The 25,478-nt window shown below is 40.5% G+C and overlaps 1 protein-coding gene across 1 annotated transcript in view; it reads right to left on the bottom strand.

The window, feature by feature from the left end:
• The window catches only part of LOC129738315 (protein serrate-like), a 100,306-nt gene that overhangs the window by 22,048 nt on the left and 52,780 nt on the right, over positions 1–25,478 (bottom strand). The window contains exons 4-6 of the mRNA XM_055729499.1: positions 4,077–4,131; positions 3,029–3,134; positions 2,772–2,920 (exon numbers count right to left, since the gene is read on the bottom strand). Coding sequence (XP_055585474.1) covers positions 2,772–2,920; positions 3,029–3,134; positions 4,077–4,131 — 310 coding nt within the window. The remainder of the gene's footprint in view (positions 1–2,771; positions 2,921–3,028; positions 3,135–4,076; positions 4,132–25,478) is intronic.

Raw genomic sequence — 25,478 nt, 5'->3', positions numbered from 1 at the left:
ACGTAAAAAAAACAAAACAACAAAAGAAAGCTCGTTTCATCCATTCAAATGGGTAAGGGGTCTCGTAAATATGTTCCTTCCCCTAACCTTAATCAATGAACGAAAAAAACACAGAAGTAAAAATACAATCGAGGTCAGATCAATTCAGGGATCGGTAGCTCAACTGATGTCTTTGCGGTGACCCTCCACAGCGCCAGCGCCCTGCAGTGGAAGTTGCATTACGCAAAATCTCCACTACACAGCAAAGAAAAGTCGTCGCCTTTCTTCGATTGAGAGGGAGTCATAAAATTGTACCCGCCTAAATAAGGCTCCTCCGAATAGATCGACTCCGGGCAAGAATTAAAGACAACACTTTGATAGGCCCTCGAAAACGGTTGCCCCCGAAAAGAAACAGAGTCTTATAAAGAAAAAACACATCCATCTGCCGATAGATAAACAACGAGCACGCAGCAGACGGGCAAGGGTAATAAAATTAGGAAATTAGTCATCCATAAAAGGAGAAAACGATGACATCTCTCGATTTTGTTTCTCATATATCCAAGAAAAGAAACCAAATGGTGAAAGATTCGAAGGATTTGAGAAATTCCATCAAAAAACAACCGATGACGAAAAGAGCCCCAAGCCCTGGGACAGACGAAGACTCATTACGCAAAGCTCGGGTGATTTGATTTGATGATTAAAATTCGATTAGCAGTGCCATAAGCCACAAAAGGGCATCTACTGTTTGTTTTATAAGTGAGATCCTATCGACAGAAACGTTTTTTCAGAAATCGCTTTCGATTCATTCCTGGGCTTTGTCGATGGGTTACAAAACTTCGAACTTGAGAATTAATATAGGTTTCGAGTTGAGGTATGAGTTCAATTTAAAATTCAGTTTTGAGTTTGGATTCGAGTTCAGTCCAATTTTAAAAATTTTATTTATCAAATTTTTTTTTTTGATCAAATTCAAATTTAAATTCCGATTCGTGTTATGATTCGAGTTCTGAGTTCTGACAGACTTAAATTCAGAAGCGAGTTCGAATTGTCATTTTTGTCAGTTTTGTTATTTTTGTCATTTTTGTAATTTTTGTAGTTTTTGTCATTTTGTAGTTTTTGTCATTTTGTAATTTTTGTCATTTTTGTCATTTTCGTCATTTCTGTCATTTTTGTCATTTTTGTCATTTTTGTCATTTTTGTCATTTTTGTCATTTTTGTCATTTTTGTCATTTTTGTCATTTTTGTCATTTTTGTCATTTTTGTCATTTTTGTCATTTTTGTCATTTTTGTCATTTTTGTCATTTTTGTCATTTTTGTCATTTTTGTCATTTTTGTCATTTTTGTCATTTTTGTCATATTTGTCATATTTGTCATTTTTGTCATTTTTGTCATATTTGTCATTTTTGTCATTTTTGTCATTTTTGTCATTTTTGTCATTTTTGTCATTTTTGTCATTTTTGTCATTTTTGTCATTTTTGTCATTTTTGTCATTTTTGTCATTTTTGTCATTTTTGTCATTTTTGTCATTTTTGTCATTTTTGTCATTTTTGTCATTTTTGTCATTTTTGTCATTTTTGTCATTTTTGTCATTTTTGTCATTTTTGTCATTTTTGTCATTTTTGTCATTTTTGTCATTTTTGTCATTTTTGTCATTTTTGTCATTTTTGTCATTTTTGTCATTTTTGTCATTTTTGTCATTTTTGTCATTTTTGTCATTTTTGTCATTTTTGTCATTTTTGTCATTTTTGTCATTTTTGTCATTTTTGTCATTTTTGTCATTTTTGTCATTTTTGTCATTTTTGTCATTTTTGTCATTTTTGTCATTTTTGTCATTTTTGTCATTTTTGTCATTTTTGTCATTTTTGTCATTTTTGTCATTTTTGTCATTTTTGTCATTTTTGTCATTTTTGTCATTTTTGTCATTTTTGTCATTTTTGTCATTTTTGTCATTTTTGTCATTTTTGTCATTTTTGTCATTTTTGTCATTTTTGTCATTTTTGTCATTTTTGTCATTTTTGTCATTTTTGTCATTTTTTTAATTTTTTTCTTTTTTGTCATTTTTGTCATTTTTGTCATTTTTGTCATTTTTGTCATTTTTGTCATTTTTGTCATTTTTGTCATTTTTGTCATTTTTGTCATTTTTGTCATTTTTGTCATTTTTGTCATTTTTGTCATTTTTGTCATTTTTGTCATTTTTGTCATTTTTGTCATTTTTGTCATTTTTGTCATTTTTGTCATTTTTGTCATTTTTGTCATTTTTGTCATTTTTGTCATTTTTGTCATTTTTGTCATTTTTGTCATTTTTGTCATTTTTGTCATTTTTGTCATTTTTGTCATTTTTGTCATTTTTGTCATTTTTGTCATTTTTGTCATTTTTGTCATTTTTGTCATTTTTGTCATTTTTGTCATTTTTGTCATTTTTGTCATTTTTGTCATTTTTGTCATTTTTGTCATTTTTGTCATTTTTGTCATTTTTGTCATTTTTGTCATTTTTGTCATTTTTGTCATTTTTGTCATTTTTGTCATTTTTGTCATTTTTGTCATTTTTGTCATTTTTGTCATTTTTGTCATTTTTGTCATTTTTGTCATTTTTGTCATTTTTGTCGTTTTTGTCATTTTTGTCATTTTTGTCATTTTTGTCATTTTTGTCATTTTTGTTATTTTTGTAATTTTTGTTATTTTATCATGAGTTTTCAGTTGATTTTCGAATCGAGAACTGATTCTAGTTTTAAATTGAGTCGCTATTTTAGTTGTGATTCTTAGTTTCGATTTTAACTGACATTAGTTGGTCTTACCTTTCTCACAGTTGGCGCCCTGCCAGCCCGGAAGACACACCTTGTTGCCCTGCTCCCCGCAGGTATAGTGGCCGAATTGGTCGTTCCGGGGCCGGCAGAACGTCGTACAAGTGGTGTTGTAATAGTTATCTGCGCACTGCACCCGAACCCTGAAATTTGGAGAAAAAAAAAGACAAAAATCCAAACATGATTTGTTTTATTTGAAAAAAAAAAAACGTTCTTATTGAACTGGAAAATAAAGACGTTGCCGTTCTTACCTGTATGTGATCCGGGCGTTCTTTCCGGTATGGTCCAGCGTATTCCACTCGTGGGACGGCAGAATAACGCCGGAGAAAGATGTCTCCTCGATGAGTCGTTCCACAACTAAATTTTTTGTAACGAAACGAGAAAAAAACACAAGAAGAAAAACACGTTTAATTAGCGTCAGATTTGCTTGTTTTACATCAACAACAGGGTCATCCACCAGTGTGAGGAAAAGCTGATCCACACTGTTCCCATTTGAGGGGTCCTCGGAGAACGCGAAGGCGTAAAAATTAGACAACATGGCGGCGGCTTGGTCCCGAATGCGACAAGCCGCTGCAAAAATTTAAGCAAAAAGTAAACAAAAAACGAGATCGTTATGCTAATTTTTGAGTTAAACGGTTCAGGATTTTTCACGACTTCGCTCGAACATGTAAAGTAATAAGTCAGGGCTTTTAGTTAAGCCTCGGTATCGAGTCGCGAAGTCGCGGGTGTCGAGAATGAGATAGATGGAAAGCGGGTGATCCATCGCGAGGATCCAAGTAAGCATATGTTTTTTCGCACCCTGTATGGAAAAATGGCTTGCGAAGAACACGACTTGACTACTGCTAATAAGAGTGAAGCTTTGCCAGCCAAGGCATTCTCGGATCAAATCGTTGAGGTTAACACTTGATCGCGGGCCTGGAGTGAAATCGTGTTTAGTGACTTGACACTTGTGACGAGGATGGCTTTGATGGGATCTGGAAGCTGTTTGCTCGAAGAGCAATGTGGAGTCATTTGCTCGATTAAGAAAACGACACGGTAAGATGTGTTTTTTTTTTCGCTTATCTCTGGAGCTCAGAAAGACCAAAAGAAAACAAAATAATAACTTAAGGCATTTTTCTGAAACAGTAAAGGAAAACGTCAATTTTTTTTTGAAAATTGTATAGCGTTATTGTAAGGAAATGTTTTCCATTCCAGGCATTCAAAACCAGACGCGTTGTTCCAAACGGGATCAGCTTTCTCACCAGGTGGATGCGGTTACATGCAACTGGCTCAATCATCATCAACACCGTAGATACTTACTTGGGTACGACTCGTTGTACATGTCCAGCGCCTGCAGAATGAGCGTGAACGATTTCTGAAACGACACAAATGAGACAGAGAAGAGAAAACAAAAAAGGCGATTAATTAAATTTCAAATAAACACACGACTGAATGAATGGAATAGACACAGGGAGTTAGAAACGGCAAAGGCTAGCCGACTAAATTACCTACTAACTAACTAACTAACTGGCTGACTCCAGAGCCTAAACATTTCGCAGCGACAAGCTCTGAATGTTCATTCAATTAATCTTCACCTGGACCCCTATTGTTCGTTCGCCAAAAGTCGTGGGTGACGACCAGGAGAAAAGATCACCCCCTGTTTTCCCAGGAGCTAGAAACAAAAAAGATTGCGCGGGAAAACACTCCCCGAACAGATACCACCCACGATGGGGAAGGCCAAGAAAACCAGCGCACTGTGACGTTCCGGCTTCCACTCTTCCGAATTAATTGGTCCGAAAAAAATGCGAGCCGCACAGTTTTCGATACCCCCCATTCTTCTCTATGTAGTAGCATTACAAGTCAAAATTTCAATTTTCCTACTCAACCCGAGCCCGAGGAATGGAACAACCAAAACAACAACCAAAGGGGCTTTTGAGTGATGATGAATTAAGTCCTCGAGAGGGCACATTTTTTGACGATTCAACCAACACCCGGTGGTTGAATAAACCGCAAGATGATAGGACGTATTATTATTTTGTTAATGTTGTCTAAAGTTGAATATTTTATTTAAGCTTAGGCAGATCAACGAAGAAGATGGGGAGATGATAAATAACCGGTGTCCAACCAAAGGGATGGATATCATTTTGGCTTACCACTCGAACTGAAAATTATGCTAATTTGTCATTTTTCCAAGTGTGTTTATTTTTGGGAAACGATCCCGTGGATGGGTCGGACACCTCTCTCAGGCCAATTGATTATCTTATGAAAATTATTTTAAGCTGTCGCTTTTTTTCTAGGTTAGAAACTGTTGCTATTAGAGAGTGTTAACATCGCTCAAAATATGTTGGTAGAAGGGTATTATCCGTGCTGTTACAATCGCCTGAACCGCCGAGTCCGACTGGCGAAAGCATTATTTATTCGGAAAGCTTTTGGAAAAAAATTGAAATCTCAGTCCTCCGGAGAACTCAGTTACCAGTTATCAATTTTCAGTCGTCAGTTACTACTCATTTCTCACTCCTTATCCTCATTCTTCACTCCTCACACTATAGTTCTCAGTCTATAGTTCTCATTCCACATTCCTCACTCCATCTCATCTCTCTTCTCACCTCATTCCTCATTCCTTATTCCTCAATCCTCACTCCTCACTCCTCCCTCCTCCCTCCTCACTCCTCACTCTTCACTCCTCACTCATCACTCCTCACCCCTCCCTTCTCACTCCTCATTCCATACTCCTCACTCCTCACTCCTCACTCCTCACACCTCACTTCTCACTCCTCACTCCTCACTTCTCACTCCTCCCTCCTCACTCCTCACTCTTCACTTCTTACTTCTCACTCCTCACTCCTCACTCCTTATTCCTCACTCCTCACTCCTCATTCCTTACTCCTCAATCCTCACTTCTCACTCCTCCTTCCTCCCTCTTCCCTCCTCAATCCTCACTCCTCACTCCTCACTCCTCACTCCTCACTCCTCACTCCTCACTCCTCACTCCTCACTCCTCACTCCTCACTCCTCACTCCTCACTCCTCACTCCTCACTCCTCACTCCTCACTCCTCACTCCTCACTCCTCACTCCTCACTCCTCACTCCTCACTCCTCACTCCTCACTCCTCACTCCTCACTCCTCACTCCTCACTCCTCACTCCTCACTCCTCACTTCCTCACTCCTCATTCCTCACTCCTCACTCCATCCTCACTCCTCACTCCTCACTCCTCACTCCTCACTCCTCACTCCTCACTCCTCACTCCTCACTCCTCACTCCTCACTCCTCACTCCTCACTCCTCACTCCTCACTCCTCACTCCTCACTCCTCACTCCTCACTCCTCACTCCTCACTCCTAACTCCTCACTCCTCACTCCTCACTCCTCACTCCTCACTCCTCACTCCTCACTTCTCACTCCTCACTCCTCACTCCTCACTCCTCACTCCTCACTCCTCATTCCTCATTCCTCATTCCTCACTCCTTATTCCTCATTCCTTATTCCTCACTTCTCATTCCTTACCTCTCATTCCTCATTCCTCCTTATTCCTCATTCCTTATTCCTCATTTCTCATTCCTCACTTCTCATTCCTCACTCCTCACTTCTTACTCTCACTCGTCACTAAGTCTTCAGTCCTCAGTACTCACTCATCACGTCTCCTTTCTTACTCTCTTCTCCTCATTCCTTCTCATTCTTTATACATCACTCTTAATAATATTAGGAGAAAGCTCATAGTAAGCAGAGATCTAGTATGCCTTGGTTCAGCAGTTTTTGTAAATTACATTTCAATACCTCAGTTTTTTCTGTGCTTTTGGTGTAGCGGATATTTTCGGTGACATTTTTTTTTTATTGGAATCCAGCTTTCTTTTTCTTTAAAGTGGTTTAAAACATATTTGCAATTAAAAACATTTAGAAAACTAAAACACTGGAACAAAAATTGGTCATCATTTCGTAGGAAATAGATGACACTATCCGCCCGGCCAACACCGTCTTATTCTTTCCTTCAAACTTCCATGGAACGAACCACTTATACGCCACTTATCTCGCAATCCATGCGTGCCGTGTTGTGGCAGTACGGGGAGTGATGAATAATGAATTAAACGTACTTAATCGAGCGTTCACACATATTTTTGCCCGCTCCTTCCTCGGCTGCTCTCTGTCAAAACTGTCAGAATACAACTCGCAGGGGTCGTTTGGAGTCGTTTGACTAGAGGCAAGTGGAAAGGAATTTCCCTCCGTAGAGTTGGACATAATTTCGCACCATCATCGTCATTCCGGAACGCGTAGACTAACGTGCGGGAGCAGCGAATAAAATTCGTTTTAGAAAAAACGGGAGCCTTTTTTTCGGGAATGATCCATCCGAAAGTTTTTGGGACCAAGGGAAACTCGTTGGCCATAGTTGTTACACTTTCAATGGTTTTTTAAAGGTTCCCCCTCTAGAGAAGGAGAGGTAGCACCACAACGGGGTATGAATAACAAATGAGCAGGCAGTCGGGGCTTCTGGGCTTCTTTTGAGCGTCTTTTATTCAATTTTCGTCACTCATTTGGGGGAAATTCGCCGCCCTGATAGAGGTCAGTGACTCGTAGGTAGACTCGTGGAACCCTAGCCGGGATAACCTACATTGTACCTACTTTTGGGCGAACGGGTTCAACGTCAATCTTCGGGTGTGAATTAATTGAAGTGAAATCCAAACCGGGAATAATCTCACCGGTTTGATCGGGTTAGAATGTGCGCGCTTGTAAAGTAGAGGAGAAGCGAAGGCAGGCTCATTTCCGAACGCGTATGAAATAAATCAACAAATTGACGAACAAGCGAGGGCGATAAAATCTTCCGTGATGCGCGTTGTCATTTCATTTTTATTTTGGCTCGTTGTGACCGCTCAAATCCCATCATCATCATCATCATCATCAACGGACCGTCATTCGTTGCTGGCAAAGGATCGGGAGGGCAAGACGCGACCGATCACAACAGCCGACAGTTTATGACAATAGCGACTCGGGAATTCATTCATATTTTCTACCGAATGTGATCCTACATGATAGCGAGCGTTTGTTTGGAAGCGTGAGTGTAGAAGATTGCGTTGTTGCTCAATTTGAAGCTAACAAATTTGCTGATAGGGTTGATCAGATATTGAGATAGAACATTTGTTATAGAGGTTTCCAAATAATGAGTCGAACATTCTACTTGAAAGCATGTCCGATTTAAAAAGAAGTTGTTTTTTACGAAGTGACCACCCCTAAACTTCATCGACTAAACCGTTATTCGATTATGTTGAACGTGATTATCAATTGTCACACAACTGAATCAGTTTATGAAATTATTCAAAAAAGCAGGAAGAAAATTTAATATGAAAGCGATCAATTCTATACCAAAATATATTCCCTAATTTAACCGATTGAAAGCTCATTCATCCCGATTCAGGTTAATGACCGCTTTCCTGACCTCTCACGAGGAGCGACGAAGAAAGATTCAAGGAGAAAGACAGTACCGAAAAAATGGCTCTATTTGTGCAACCAAATGTTGTCATAAATCCGGGACACACAAAAAAAAAATCACATTCGTTGCAAACAATAGTATGCCGCAGTTGGGGTGAAGAAGAGAAAAACGGAACCGCGACAAACCACGAACAAGCTGACGACGAAGCTCGTCGCCTGCTGTGCTCCATCATCAGACTGTGGCCCCTCTAGTAGGCCACAAGAGTAAGAAGATGCAACTCACGAAGTGCACATCGGGATCCACAAAAAACCGCCTGCTGAGAGTTCGGAACGAAATTGACCCATTGAGATCGGAAATCGAAATCGGGAGATCCGCCGAAGGTGATTCGGTTCAAGATTGTAAACATAACTTTGACAAGTGCTGCTTGTTCGGTCTTATGGGTGAGTAACGGAAAGTTTGTGTCTCGAGGCTTGCGGTTGAAAGAAGGTGAATAATTTAGATACTTCAAAATGATTAGAAATAGTTTATTGAGCAATCACAATTTCATGCTCAAACGATTGGTATCTCTAAGGCGCCATTTATTCGCATGATATCAACAAGAGCTCCAAATTTCAAAATCTCTCAAGAAATTTTCTCACGAAACTTTTTTTCAAAACCTACTTGAGTTCTGAGTTGGGATTCCGAAGCACTTGATATAATTTCGGCTGAAGAGCACTTGATCCCGAACGATCACTTGAGATAGAATCTCTCCAGAAAAGGTGCAAAAGCTGCCCACTTGTGCGGAACTCACGCACGCGTGTGAGCTTTGTTTTTCTTTCCAGCCGAAAAAAAAAGAACGTTGGATTGCCTCATGGTGGTAGGAAGGTAAATATGTATGAAGCTCCGGAGGAGAAAAACAAACGTCGAAAGATTCGAGAGCTCTAGGTGATATAAAGAAGACCTTTTCATCGATCGGTTTGTTTTGATTTCATTGGTTTTTGTTTTTTCTAGCTTCAGAAGACGTCACCTACAGTTTTGGCAGCTCTACTTTTCTGGAAGTTAATGTTTACTGTACGATAAGATCACTGAGATTACTATTAAGAAAAGGCTTTTGAACAAACGAAAAAGTCATTCTGGATTCCGTAAGACAGCTAAGTTCTTTAATATTTCAAATCAACGATTTTTTTCATAGACAATTGAGAAACAGCTTCACAATATTAATCATCCTTGAGGAACAGAAGACCCGTGAGCAAATCACATAACATCGCGGGACCTGCTTTACACCATCAAAATTGTAGCAAAAATCGGCTCGCCGCGCCGAACGACGAGGAATGCAAACAAGAATCGCTCAGTTGACATAAACATTAACAAATAATCCGACAGTAAGCTCCGATTTTTGGCCCCGATCCGATTAAAATCTGCGCCGGAGATTGCCGACCTATTGGACTCCACTTCGGATCGTCGAACCAATTAAGTTCGTTCGCAGTGAACTACTGCTCGGGATGAACTCGTTTGTCACCAACCAAGAAAAAAAAAGCCGCTGAGACAAAGCCAAACGGCAAGGTAGAGCGAACAGGAGAGAGAAAAAACCCACCAACAAACAGGTTATTTTCCGGTGAAAGAAAGTAAACCGAGATCGGTCCACTAATTTATGGGCCGAAATTAAATCGCACCACACACATTTGGCGACCGTCACGTGAGAGGACGATCTTGTGGGGAGTGAAGAGATGATGTCGGAGTTCAAGGCGGAATTCGGGAGAGATAAGCGATCTGTGTGTGCGGTTGAGGTTTCGACTTTCTCAAACTGAATGTAGAGGGATTTTGTTCTTGGTGGTTTGTTGCTATTGGTTTATGCAAATTTTAGCGACTCTTAAGGCAGCGAGGAAAACGGAAACTGGATGGTGGTGAAGGAATTTTAATTAATGCTCGTGAAATCCAAGCAGAGAATTCTTGTCTCCCTTTTAGTTTGCTGGAAATATTTTGCGGAGACAAACACAAAAAGATTCCACCAATTTGACGGTGGTCAACTGCGGTCCCGAAGAATTTGTGACATTTCGTTCTGTCCGCTTTTTCGTATAATTAGTTGCGACTCAGGGAGAGCGATATGGCTAAGGGCGGCAAACTTCTTGTTTCGTTTTATGGTTCTGCATCGGGGTGACGACGTGCCATTTCCATCAAATGGTATTGTTCCATGGCATATCCCGACACGTCACAGGTCCATCGAAGACGACAGTCACGAAGTGTCACCTTTGGCCCTCGGGTGGCAGCCAGGAACCTGGAAAGGAACCGGCAGCTCAACACTTGGAGTTGTGCAGTTTTTGAATATTCATGATCCAACGAGAAATTTCGCCGGCGCGATGAGTGAAAACATTTGTACTGTTCCCGCCTACTATGCGCAAGAATCGAAAGGTAGGAGTCAAATCGCAGCAACCTCAGCAGCTGTTGCAACCGTCCAAATTAACCAATTATCCTTTCCCGGTAACACGAAGCAGGCTGCGTGAGGAAGCGATCCGTTCTCACGATCCGGTAAGGATCATTACGTATTCACCACACATATACAAGCTACACCAACCACAGAACTTCTCCAACGCGTTTGGCAATCAGCCCTAACGACTCTCCTTCATCATGATGATGATCATCAACAGAGCGAGAGAGCGAGAAGGTGGATCCGGTGGAATATAATTGCTCCTTCGTCAGCCCTTTTGGTAGGTCCGAGAGTGGCATCTGTTGCGCCGTGGCAGCAAATCGATCGTTCGTGATCTTGATCCCGATCCTTACCCGATGTCGAAAAATAACCGAAGCTGGATCATCCATCCTACGACGATCCAACCAGTCGGTAGATTATCCACCCTTCAGGGGGATCGCTTACCGGGTAATTTAGAGTCGTTGCATTTCCCTTTGGCAATAAAAATGCGCCAAGCCCCACACTTTCCGGAACGGGGAAAGGGTGAGGCCCACAAGTCAGTCGGTTGGGGTATCATATTTTCTATTAAATTTCCCTAATTAATACGTTCTTCCAGTCCTTCCGTGCGTTCCGGCGTTGATCGTCTTCATTGAGGTTTTTATGCAAAGAACGAGAGACGAGTAACACAAATTGGATACGTCTGACGATCGAGACGATCGAGAAGAACCAACCATCTGCCTTCGTGGGGTTTTCTTTTATTTTGAGGTGCAAGTTGTGGTACAATGCGCGCATATTAAATGGCGAAGCTGTAGCAAAAGTGCAGCACGATTTTGCACGCTACTGAGCCCCATTCGTTCGTTTGGAAGCGAGGAACATTTCGTACTTCTTACGGAACATCGGAAGACCTGCAATTTTCGGGAGGCTTCCCAACAGCAGTCAACAACAGTGACATGATAGCGTGCTGCAGCATATGATGATGAACGGTAAATTTGCATGCAACAATCTACACATACCGCGTGGCAACCTGTCGACAACCAAGCAAGCATGGCCGGAACGCCTCACCTGATCCATCAGCATTGGAACTCCGTTCGGGAGATGATTCACCGCTAGATGGCGTCTAGTAAACCGATCCGGCCCCATCGGAGGAATTCCACATCACGTCTTCGACCCTACCAAAGTGATGATAAGATTAACGTGGAGTGATGGCACAAATGCACCACTAGTTAGGGTAATCATATGCATCTACGTATCTCCTGAAGGTAGGCTGTAGTCGAGTAGAGTGCGTACTGAATATTCAAAATTTTTGCGACCGTTTTGTTTTCGCGTTGTGATGCGCGTTGTAACTTTTGTTTTACACCTTAAAGGTACACCGGGATAGACCTCCGATGCTGATCACATTGGCGATCCTGCCACATCAATAAATCTCTCGGAGCTCTCACCCACTTCCAAACGCCGCTGGGGGACTACCGTTTTCGAAGCCTGGCACGTCCATCAAATTGAGCAACCAGTAGATGGAAATAAGATACTCCACGGCAAGAGAAGCAGCATCCCGTGAATCGAGCAAACGAAATGCGTGGCACCTACATATCTACTACTGCTGAAAACGTGCCAGCCAGCCAACCCCCTCGGAACTCCCAACAGGCTGGGCTAGACGACGATGGATGATGATGATCTTGTTCAATTTATGCGCCCTCAAACCCGTACTAGGTATCCGTACCAGGGTGGTTGAGGATTGTGCCAATCTGATGCTAGTTTTACTTTTATTTTGCGCGCAATTACCATCTTTCGGATGGTTTTCTCACTTGGCGAACTTCCTCCTGCTCTGCGCGCTCAGGTCAAGGCGTTGGCTCATGCTGATGCTGATGCTGCCACTTCTAGCCGGAGCTAGCAGCGGGTGGATTTGAAAAATGGTAATTGCGAATGCCAGTGGCGCAATAAAAGTGCACTTCAGCAGCCCAACAGTTTCCATATAGGTAGTGTTACCTTCCCGCAGGGCTCCGGGTGGCACTCGTGGAGGTTTCTCTTCGTTGGCTGCTGCAAAAGTAGTTGAAGAGCGGAAATGTAGTGCCAATAATTAGCTTGGAGCAGCTAATTGCCCCCGCATCGAGATTTTAGTTTTGTTAGGTGTTCTTTTTCTTTATTTTGCAAAATAGGCTGCCGCAAATCAATCGGATTCGAAACGGTGCTGTGTGGGAAGCAAGTTTCGAAACGGATCCATTTTCGTTGAGCCGCTGCGCTGATGCCGGATGAAAGTGTTTCGCTAGCAACAACTGAAAGCGAAATGGCCCTTTATTTAGAGCGGGGCAGAAAGTAAAGACGATTGTTGAAATTAAGTAGTATTTTCGGAAGAAAGCGCCGATCAAATTGATCGTTAGAAGAGAAACAAATATGTTGGTTTGTTATTTCTGGGTTTTTTGGATAGCCATTTTTTGTAATGTTAATATTAATTTGCTTAAACCGGCGTTCTCGGTCAAAACCTGCACCTGGAAGCTGTGCAGATCTGTCCGGAACTCCGAAGCTAGGAAGCCACATTGGGGAGCTCCCGGATCTCGAGCTGCCGGGGGAACGACACACATTGCTGACTAGCTCGCTTCCCAGCCGACTAACTGACTGACTGCGTGCACACTTGAGGCGAATGACCCGATGTCGGTTTTATCCATTCATACATCCCCCTCCTATCCCAAACAAAATAACATCGGTCCTCTCAATTCGCTTGAAATTTGTTCTGGCTGTCCTCGCCTTCTCAATTTCAAGCTGTCCTCTCAACTCGGTTGAAATTTCTATCGTTGTGTTCGGGCTGTACTCTCAACTCGCCTTTTCAATTTCAAGCTGTCTTTTTAATTTGCTTGAAATTTCAATTGATTAATTCAGGCTTCTTTTTCAACTCGCCTTTTCAATTTCAAGCTGTTTTCTCAACTCGCTTGAAATTTCTATCGATATGTTTAGGCTGTCCTCTCAACTCGCCTTCAAATTTCAAGCGGTCCTCTTAACTTGTTTGAAATTCCATTAAATTTGATCAGGCTTTCTTTCTAACTCGCCTTCAAATTTCAAGCGGTCCTCTCAACTCACTCGAAATTTCTATCGATTTTATCAGGCTGTCCTCTCAACTCGCCTTTTCAATTTCAAGCTGTCCTTTCAACTTGCTTGAAATTTCAGACGATATGTTCAGGCTTCTTTTTCAACTCGCCTTTTCAATATCAAGCTGTTTTCTCAACTCGCTTGAAATTTCTATCGATATGTTCAGGCTGTCCTCACAACTCGCTTTCAAATTTCAAGCGATCCTCTCAACTCACTCGAAATTTCTATCGATTTTATCAGGCTGTCCTCTCAACTCGCTTAAAATTATATCGATTTCTTCAGGCTGTCCTCTCAACTCGCCTTTCAATTTCAAGCTGTCTTCTCAACTCTCTTGAAATTTCTATCGACATGTTCAGACTGTCCTCTCAACTCGCCTTCAAATTTCAAGCGGTCCTCTCAACTCACTCGAAATTTCTATCGATTTTATCAGGCTGTCCTCTCAACTCGCCTTCAAATTTCAAGCGGTCCTCTCAACTCACTCGAAATTTCTATCGATTTTATAAGGCTGTCCTCTCAACTTGCCTTCAAATCTCAAGCTGTCTTCTCAACTCACTTGAAATTTCTATCGATTTGTTCAGGCTGTCGTCTCAGATTGCCTTCACATGTCAAGCTGTTCTCTCAACTTCCTTAAAATTTCCACCGATAGTTCAGGCTGTCCTCTCAACTCGCCTTTGAATTTCAAGCAGTTCTCTCAACTTTTTTTTTGCTGTTTTCTCAAAAGTGTTCACCTAAACCAAACAGAATCATAGACCATCGCTTCGAAGATCATAAAATTATTTGACCAAAACCATCCGAAGGACATTCTTTAGCTATTCTTTCGCAACCAGAAAGCTGTTACCGATGACTCGAGCCGGATCGAGCAGTTAATCAAATTTACGATTGAGCAATCGCGTTGCATAAGGCACCACAAATCGTTCGCTGACTGACAACTGGCGAGCCAATGAACGAACTCGAAAATATTGATTCACTTTTATGATAACCCACGAAAACCCACGCGCCGCCTCCCTCTTCTGACCGGCCACAAAGGAGCGGAGCAATTAATCTTCTTCGAAAAGGTCGTGTCGCAAAAATCGGAGCTCTTTTACAACCTCCGTTGGCTTTAAAAGCTAATATAGCGATAGCTAGGGCTAACGACGAAGCTCCCCCGCACTTTGGCAAAGACGCCATCGTCGTTGTCGTCGTCAGATGATAGATAACACAGATCAACCAACCACCTCGTCTCGTACCAATTCAATCAGCTCAGCTCACAGAGTCTGCGCGCGGAGGTTGAAAGTGTGTCATCCTTCTGGGGTCGGGACAAGTGACGTAGCTGTGAAGGTTTTCGTTCGAAAATAGATTCAGTTTCCCGTTTTTCTGCGGACCAACAACAACAACAAAAACATTTACTGATGTAGCTCTTGTCAAAGATGAGTTCCTCCCGAAAGTCGAAGATTTAGCGCTCTGGCAAACCGGTTTTCGGTTTCAGCTTCTTTTTAGTGGTGCGAAATTTTTCGCACCAGTGATAAATCAAAAAATGGCTTGCCAAAATCGCCCCATTCGCTTAATCCCGTTGGCCGTTTTTTTTTTTGTTACGGCTGTCGTCCCCTTCGGGAGAGAATGGCTTTCAATAGAGACGAATTTTGAATTTCCATCGTAAAATTATTCGCATTTATCTGCATAATTGGATTTGGTGGATCTTCTCCGCGGCTGCGATTCGAGATTTTATCACCCGAGGGAAGTTGGCGATTTGTAAACTTTGGAAATGAATGCTGGAGAAAGTGATTTAAGGATGTGCTAGTGTATGTTGGGTTTTTTTCTGTAGGGCGGTGCACAACAAACGATGACAGCTGTCAAATTCTTCGGCAATTGGCATCATCATTCGCCGGTGCCCAAATTTAACACAGGACAAGTTTTCACGATGACGGCAAACAATTGCGTAACCGTGCTAATGAGGAAGAATTTTAATGAACATTTTCCCGCGCCTGGTTATCGGGAAAAGCCCAAAATTTTGGAAATTCCAAGAATGTCCTCCCTTGTTCGATGGATGAATGAAGTAGTGGCCAGGAGTTTCTCGTTGGTTGCTTGAAAACAGAACGAAAAAATCTCCCGAATTTCCTCCTGGGTTCATTCAATGCATCCCTCGAATGCAACTCTCAAGGTCTCGGTGCAAAAACAGCATCACGAAAAAAAATCACAGAATTTGTATTTTTCCAGTTGAGGAATTTTAATGAGACGAAATTTTTTCGGATCCCGCCTTCACCCGCCCTCTTATAAGTGTTTTCGGTGAGAAACTTCGCTTCCAAAAAGTTTCCATTCTTGCTTGGATTTCCTTCCTTGGTTCGCTTAGCGCGGCCAAGGATTAAGCGTTCGTGAGGAGTACATAAATTTAAACCACAGAGCGCGGAAAGCGATTCGGATATTTTTATATTCGCTCGGCTGGCTCGGCGGTTGTTATTATGGCGATCGATTTCGTTAAACGATTCCTCTTCCCGCAGGACCTCTTCCTTCATGATCCTGGTCCTCATCCGTCTGACTCCATTCTATGGAAATGAAGTTGCAATTTGCAAGATGACCCAATCCAATTCCGTTTGCAACGCGGACAATGGTTGTTGGTGGCGGTTTGCTCGAACAGTGTGTCTCCAGGTTGTTCCGACCCTAAACGAGTTTCGGAATCAATATCAATAAAAATCTTATTAAAAACTATTTGAAGAGACCATTGTTTCGGTCGAACTCGCTCAACGTGTACCCAGGGTGTTCGCGAACGATGTTCCGCGAGCTGTTCCCATCACACATACACAAGAGAGCCGATTACGCTAAATGGCACTTTAAAACGAGTGAGAGGAGGGGCCCTTCCGAGGAGGGACACCGTTCTCCACCCGCGAATAGCAACGGCACAACAATAAAATGCATAACGGAAAAAGACAAGTTCGGATTATGGCTGTGGGTATCACCGGGCTGGGAAAATTGAATTGTTAAATGGTGCGAGTTTTGCCGCGATTTTATCGATCGTTTAAAAGCGATGAACGACGGTGAGGCTATGGTTCCAGAGACCATTTTTGGCCCTTGAACTAGCGACAAGCGACACGGAGAAGTAGGCGTTGACCCGCTTACAGAACGCGTGTTTTTAATGTAGGCTTCTCTAAATATTCAAGATTTGAAATATTATTTGGAAATAGCATAGCAAAGGGGCCTGCCCAAATTTTCAAAAAGGCGATCTAAATTACTGAGACATGTATTGCTGCAACATGAAACTTCTATTCTCGCTTTCTAAGTGTCTGTATTGCATTACATCGGATAACGATTCATGGTTGGACACCTCCTCGTGATCAAGTCATCCAGTCACATCACATGTCTGTGAGTCTGTGAATCTACGTTACGATTCTACTGGCTCAAATGACTTTCTCGGCGTTGAGAGACACACAACTCCGAGAGTCAGAAGACGCCGCTCTCCAAATGATCTCCAGTGCAAAGAAGGTTAAGTTTTTTTCCTACACCTAAATATAGAAAAGATTGACAAAACCCAATGCCTATTTAGCAAATCTATGTGCCGCAAATGCGCTGAAAAGTGTACTATACCAAAGATGATATGATTGGAAAAGCACTACTGGCATAAACACTCGAGCTTCCAAGCAAAATGCTACATGACCACTACATTCAAGCGGAACAAGAAAAAACATTTTGGGGGATTATCCAAAAGGATGATAATCCCATAAAATGTTAAAAAAAAATTAGAGAGAATCGAACTCACTGCAACATTTCATTTCGACTTGCCAGTCCAGTATCTTACCCGGTGCACCATCTGAATCGGTTAGCAAACGAAAGTTCAATTTCAATTAATTCAGAATTTCGCTTATAATCTGCCGATTGGGTTCTCACAACATACGATCGTGGTTCCTTCCTTTGCAAAATTTCGGCAGGTGTTGCACTTATAATCCAGCAGCAGTAGTATTGTTGATATTAGAGCAAAGTGTATTAGAAATCCACATCATCAACGGCACATTTTCGAATTACTTGTTTCACTGTTTGAACACATCGTTTACTGAAGCCATAAGACTGAGGGTAATGCGGGTTTCTCATAGTAATGTGGCATCCCCATTTTGAGCAGAAATCTCGAACTGGTCTTGAGTTATAAAGCCTAGTCCACACTAGGCACCTTGGATTGCGATTTCGGATGCTGAGACTTGTTTATGTTAACATCTTGGCTGCTGAAGGTCTCCCATGCTAGTCGGAAGACTTCAGACGAGGCGAGATGCTTATGCTTATGCTTATGATACGTCCACAGCCAGGGCTTGTCAGCATCCCGGTGAATAGTGAAAATACATTCACTATTCATCTTATCAAGGCCGGGCCCACTGTGCAGTATTGGACGCAGAGACGACTGGAACCAGGGGAGGAAGAAACGTGGACAACATTGCCATGTTTATTTGATATTAATTCGTTGGGAGCATAGATGCTAAGATATTTCTATGCTCCTTGGTGTTGGGACAGAAATGAAGATTTTCTACATAAAGTCCAAAATTTAACAATACAATAACACTAGTTTACAAAATTTAAAAAAATCGTGAACTTGATTAACTGACCAACATTTTTAATGTAAAATCGGGCGCTGAATCCGAAAATGACATTCAAAAAAATCTCAGTAGAACCGTTTTTGAGTTATGATCCAAATTCGAAATTTCGGAAAAATTGAAAAAGTTCTTGTACTTAGATTGAAATATCTCGGACGGCATAACAGTAATTTGAAATCTCTTTTTTGCATATTGAAGGTGAATAAATTTTCTATCGATCATCTGATCACTGTTTTTGCGTTTGACCAACAGTATTGTTGATATTAGTGACTTTATGAGGGAAAAATTATAAAAAACTAATTTTTTTAGATAAAATTTTGTTTCAACTAAAGTTTTTTACTCGATGGTAGCATTTAAAAAATCTGATTTTCTTTTGCGCTTAAATGTCAATTTATAACAAAGATTTCAAGTGGTTATTTATTATAATAGGTTGAAAATTGAAGAATTTATGGCTACTTTACCATAACTGTAATTTTTGAAGTTTTTAATAATTTAACGAACCGCAGTACACTTATCATAGTATAGGAAGAATGAAACATGATAAATCTCACTCGCTCCAAGTCAAAATTATTTATTAGCTTACCAGAAGGTCACATGCCAAGTTTCAGGAAGATCTGACTATACGGAGGGGTCGCTTGAGTCTCAAACGTGAATAAAATTTTGAGGTATTTTGCCCGGAAGGAACGAAAAATACTGGTTTTTCATCAATAACTTTTTTCATCACTAGCTGATTGTTTTTTATGGTTGATTTTCTTAAAGTCTAAGTTGAGACAAATATTTCACCCGAAGACTGTAACTCGATTGGATTTGAAACAGAAAAGTTATTGCGGTTCAAAGGCCGCAAATTTTGTCTAACACGCAATGAGTACTTTTTACGCATTGCGTTTTATACAACAATTTTCGACCAAAATACAATCTTTGAACCGCAATAACTTTTCTGTTTCAAATCCAATCGAGTTACAGTCTTCGGGTGAAATATTTGTCTCAACTTAGGCTTTAAGAAAATCAACCATAAAAAACAATCAGCTAGTGATGAAAAAAGTTATTGATGAAAAACCAGTATTTTTCGTTCCTTCCGGGCAAAATACCTCAAAATTTTATTCACGTTTGAGACTCAAGCAACCCCTCCGTAAAGTCAGATCTTCCTGAAACTTGGCATGTGACCTTCTGGTAAGCTAATAAATAATTTTGACTTGGTGCGAGTGAGATTTCTCATGTTTCATTCTTCCTATACTATGATAAGTGTTCTGCGGTTCGTTAAATTATGAAAAACTACAAAAAATACTATTATGGTAAAGTAGCCATAACTTCTTCAATTTTCAACCGATTTTGATAAATAACCACTTGAAATCTTTGTTATAAATTGACATTTAAGCGCAAAAGAAAATCAGATTTTTTAAATGCTACCATTGAGTCAAAAACTTTAGTTGAAACAAAATTTTCTCCAAAAAAAATGCGTTTTTTATATTTTTTTTCCTCATAAAGTCACTAATATCAACAAAACTGTTGGTCAAACGCAGAAACAGTGTTCAGATGATCGATAGAAAATTTATTCACCTTCAATATGCAAAAAAGAGATTTCAAATTACTGTTATGTCGTCCGAGATATTTCAATCTAAGTACAAGAACTTTTTTAATTTTTCCCAAATTTCATATTTGGAGCATAACTCAAAAACGGTTCTACTGAGATTTTTTTGAATTTCATTTTCAGATTCAGCGCCCGATTTTACATTGGAAATAACCTTCAGTTTACTGAGTTCAAAAATGCTGTAAACTAGTGTAATTAAAGAAATTCTTCTTTAACCATCATACACTGTTTAATTTTGGATCCCTGTACCTTCATCTCAGGTCATCGACCATGGTTATAGCGCCATTGCTCGCTTTTGTAAAGATTTGAAAGAGCAGAGAAATTATTAATACAGCACCGAAATCCTTAGAATTTTTCCATTCTGAAAGATTAAAGCGCCAAAACAGGATACATACAGATATGGACACACATTGATATGATAGAAATATTTTTCTCCCTACATTGATGATAGGGAGAATCTGAAACAGTAAAATAACTCTTTGGGTGCAGAGAATTCATACGACCCGTAAAGCTGTTTCAAATAGGAACGGTAAGGGTGAAATTAAGGGAATCCTACATGGAAAATAGGATTGATGAATGATATAATGAATGAAGCATGAAAAAATCTCACCAAAGTACCTCGTCAAGCGTGTTGAATCTTCTAACATTTTTCAATCGAAGCAATCCAACTCCCTCTAGCTCAGGGGACAAAATATTCATAAGACAGTTTGTATAAGCTTGGTGTCACATTAGTTTGGCTGAGTCTTTTCACAACAACTCCACAGGGCAAGGTCACTTTTATATAACTTGCACTTCAGCAACATAATCTTTCTATCCCAAATCCCAGAACCATAAAATAGACCACTTTTTGTGAAGGAAAGGATCCGGCACTCCGAGCGCAAATTTTCAGTTAAATTTGGCATTAAAATCGTGGGATTCAACAAGACCAAATTTATACATCACTAACTTGTTAACTTGTGTAACTTGTTAAAAATAAATCTCTTCAGGCCCATTGAATGAAAAACGAAATCCAAGTACCGACACGAACAACAACACCGCAATCAAGCAAGGTTCTTTCGACTCCATGAGGCAAATAAATCATTCCGAAAGACCATATTCTTAAACTTGAAGCACTTATCTCGGTGGTCATCACTGCTGTGAACATCCGGCTACACATTGTTACACTAAATTTCAATTTATTCAGATTCACTAAATTAAAAAACGAAAATTACTGGAATTATTAGAAGAGCGAAAAAAAACGCATGCGTTGTCAATTAGGCACCGCCTACTCTTGTCGACTTGAGACGAGGCGAGATGCAAATGAAAACATAAACAAGCCTCAGCAACCGAAATCGCAGTCCAAGTTGCCTAGTTTGGATCAGGCTTAAAGATTGTTCTGCCCCTACTCGTATGATAGTGCCAAATGAATTTTCATAATTTTTCACCTAACCTGACAGTTTGTCATTTAGAATATAGAGCTTAGATGTAGAACAATAAAAAATAGCTTTTGTTCTAGAAATATCGATAAAATTATCAACTCGAGGCTGTCCCATATGAAATATACCCGCATAACAGTCCCACATGTAAAATATCACGGATTTAGTTACTTTTCAATGTTTCTTTCGGCGAAATAGTCGTTGATTTATTGCTTTGAATCATTCAAAAAAGGAAGGAATGTCTCCTGAGCGAAAAACTATCAGATGCAATAAAAAATCGTAAAAAGATTCAACTAACAATGTGGAATTCACGATATTTTTTCCAAAAGAATGTGACTTTTTTTAACTGCATTTAGAAGTTCAAAAAAAAGCCTTAGAAAGTAGCTTGGTTAGCAAACATATTCTGTATGGGACTGTTATGCAAGTAGATTTGAAAAAGGTCTCAAACATGCTCGCATAACAGTCCCATAACGAATTAAAATTGTGCTCCCGACCCTACCAATGGTCCAATTTAGAAAATTCCAGATCTTACGATTCATTTCGACAACCTAGAACACATTCCATCAAACAATTTTCTTTTATGCTGAAAGTTGTGGTCACAATTTGAAAATATATTCCAAAATAGAAAATGCTGATTTTCTTGCTTGCTTGTTTTTGCATATGGGACTGTTATGAAAGTAGGGATACAAACTTTTCTACGAGTTATTCCAAAGCTGTAAAATACTCGTTTGAAAACCTCACAAACTTCTTTGGCTGATTTGCTTTTGGTTTCCGCTACGTGTATCCATTTAGAGAAGTAATCTGCTACCAGCAAAAAATCGAAAAAATCACTTCGAAGCTGCTGAAAACACCGTGAACAGATGGGATGAGGAAAACATATGTAGTTCCTTGGTGTTAAATTTGAGAAATTTCTCACCGATCTTGCATTTTGAGGATCCGAAAAATATAGTCGCTGCTCGTTTTTTCGATTTTGAAATGCCTTCAAGCGTCTCATGCGCATTTGACATCTCATACTACTAGGAACGAAGATTTTATCCTGCACGAAAAGTGATCCGTTGTCTTCATAGAGCTTTTCCTTCAACTGCCAGTAATATCGTAGATTTTCAGGAATCTTAGAACGATCATTAGGCCATGTAGAGCTGCAGCAACTTTGAAAGAATGGGATCATTCTTCGTCTCGTATTGAAATCCATCCTCCTTTCCATCTGATGCGCTGATTGTATGCTCCACGTGATCGAAGCTGAACGAATTTCCTCTTTCCGATGGCATGCATGCTCTAGAAAGAAAATTTGTTAAGTACATATATTTTCCAGGCACATAAGAAAACTTAGAACAGTACTTAGAAAGTTTCATTTTTATTCGCTGTTGCCTCGAGGCGTGAATTTTGGATATCGATTTATCCAACAACGCTACTAACGGTTTGTGGTCAGTCTGTACTTTTATTTACGTCTCTTTAATTTTTTTTTTCATGAGCCGGGAAAAGCCCGCCGGAGTGTGCATAATGATGATACTTTTAACAAACGAACAATAGGGCCAAAAACTCCTTCTCGACTTGAGCAAAATATTCCTCACACGTTGAAAGACTTCTTGACCTGAACGTAGCAGTTTTTCCATCTTGCAGCAAACATGCTCCTAAGCCACACTTCGATGCATCTGCTTGAAACACGATTTGTTTTTGCTCGTCAAAAACGCCTAAAACTGGTGTTGTGATTATTAACTTTTTTACCCTGTCAACTGTATCTGTGTGATCGGGTAACCATTTGAAAACTGTGTCCTTCTTAAGAAGTTCTCTTAATGGTGCTGTAGTCTCCGCCAGATGGTGAAGAAAACTTCTCAAATAGTTTACTGTCCCCATGAACCGCTGCAGTCTGGATCTGGTTCCATACCTTTTGCCGAAAAAAGATAGCCCGTGTACATCACTTTTTGTGCCCCGAGAAGGATTTTTTTGGATTAAACTTTGCGTTGATTCTGCAGCTCGACTTTAAACAGCTTTCAATCGTCGGTCGTGTTTCTCTAACGTTCGTCCAAAAAAAATGTCGTCAATGTATTTTATTACGCCCTCTAAATCGCCAAAGAAGAATTCATTCCACTTTTGGAGTAACTCCGCTGACACATTCAATCCAAATGGAAGCCTCCGGAATATGGAAATTTCAAACGGTGTGCTGAAGCAACATAGATCGCTTGACTCGTCGTCTAACTCGAGATTATAGGAAACGTCCTTAAGGTCCAGTACTGTATAGTGATCAGCACCACTCAAAGCTGAGGCCAGGCCAGGTCTTTTAGCGTAGGAATTTGGTAGAAAATTTCTTCTCAGCACTGCGTTTAATTCCGAAGGACCATACACATCCTAATTGCCCCATTGGGCTTCTCAACGATTGTAATATGGTTCACCCGGCCTGTCGGTCCTCGATCTGCGACTTCTCCATTTTCTCCAACTTTCTCTCCAGCTTCTCTCTCAATACTAGCCGAATCCTTCGAGGTGGGTGTTGAACAGATACGGCGTCTGGTTTCAGCGAAAGATGGAATTTTTCGCAATATTTTCCAACTCCTTCAAAAACGTCACGTCGTGACGGTCACGAAATTTCTCTATGAGATCTTGGGTGTTTTCACTCACAATTGAGGCATAAATCGGGGGAAACAAATCGGTTGCTTGCTTATATCTGTAATCCAAAATTTGTCTATTAGTTTCAGACTATTGTAAAAAACTTCAACTCTACAATTGCTTTAGGTTTATAGGCTACTCCTCCATATGCACGAAAACTCATTAAAGGCTTAGATTTAACATTTAAACACATCTTGTTAAAAACCTCCGAAAGAATAAAGTTAACATCAAACATCCCGTATCTAGCTTAAACCTCAAAACAGTACTCACATCATTAATGTTTGCATACCACCTTTCTCTTTTCGTATTTTCCAAATTGAGTGACGGTAGCTCACGAGCTACTAAGCTAACGATGACGCCATCAATCTCTTCGACTCCTTCGCTCCAATTTCTCGACCTTGGGTTCGCATAACGCTCGGGATTCTCCACACGAATTCTTCATTGGTTGGCTTCGGCACGCTCTCTCGTAGTGGTGCATTTTTCTACATCTCCTACACTATTGACCATATGCTGGACACCGTCCTTTGCCATGATCGTTTAGACAGAAATCGCATCGAGGAGTTTTCGGGAGTTACGATCTCCTCTCTGAGATGCACAATTGAAGTTATTCCCAATACTTCGATTCACCGCCTCTTCCGTTACGTTGCTGGTAGGTCCTCGGTTGATGAGCCTTCTACGCACCTCGTCGAGTCTGGTTGCCTCTATTGCTGCCTGAAGCGTGACTTCCTCAATACGTGTTTCCCTCGCTTCCTTCAAACATAAAGATATTATCGTCTATTATATTGAGTAGCGTGGCGATTTTTACACTGCCGGTCTATGAATCATACCCGATAGCAATCATGTAAAACTCTAACTACTGTTTGAACTTTTTCCTATTCTCTGCAACATTACCAAACAAATCGAGGGCATCTGGTCTCTTGAAGCTATCCATCCTTATGCTTTCTTCCGTGTGTTTCATTGGCTCTTCCTCAGAATCTCCAATGAGCTTTTCCGATGAAAAAAACCACCCTTCCTCAAGAATTTCCGATTGGCCGCAATGTTGCTATCCGTTTCAACTGCTCAGCTAGAAACTCTTCCAGATATCATCTAGGCGGTAACTTTTTTCTCCTTAAGGTAATTCAAAGGTCTGGCTTATCAGGATTTGGAGACTGCTTTTTAATTTTCATAACGTAGTCTACGGCTGCGCCATGTTGTGATATTGTGTTAGTAGACAGTAAAAGCGTGAGCTTGTGGGATAACAACTTATTTATGACAGCTAGATAAACAGATGACTATTATAGCACAGATAATTAAAATGAATTATCTCCTTCATATAAAACAGTATGGTCTATACTCTAAAACTGAATTTAAACTATTTCAGTAAAGATTGAAAATACGGAAATTCCAATACAGGCGAGCTTCCAATTGCTGGTCATCCGGAAAGCTTCCATTCACACGTAAATCACTGCTTTGGGTGGATACCCTGAGAAAGCCAACCGATTATCTCTCTGGACGAGAAATCCTTTCGAATGTCACTCAATCCGTCAACTAAGTGGATCAACCCGTCAACCAAACCCAAAGCCGGACCCAACCCATACCCCGGGAAAACTTTAATTAAAAAGCCAAAAACAGTTGAATGTGATTTGATAAAAATCGGGGTGACAGACGCGACGACAGCAGTTCTTTCTCTTGAAGGAAGGGCTCCTCCGAA

The sequence above is a fragment of the Uranotaenia lowii genome, chromosome 1 (genome assembly GCF_029784155.1).
Source record: "Uranotaenia lowii strain MFRU-FL chromosome 1, ASM2978415v1, whole genome shotgun sequence".
NCBI lineage: Eukaryota > Metazoa > Arthropoda > Insecta > Diptera > Culicidae > Uranotaenia > Uranotaenia lowii.
The sequence above is the reverse complement of the archived record's forward strand: the minus strand, read 5'-3'. Positions and strand labels throughout refer to the sequence as shown.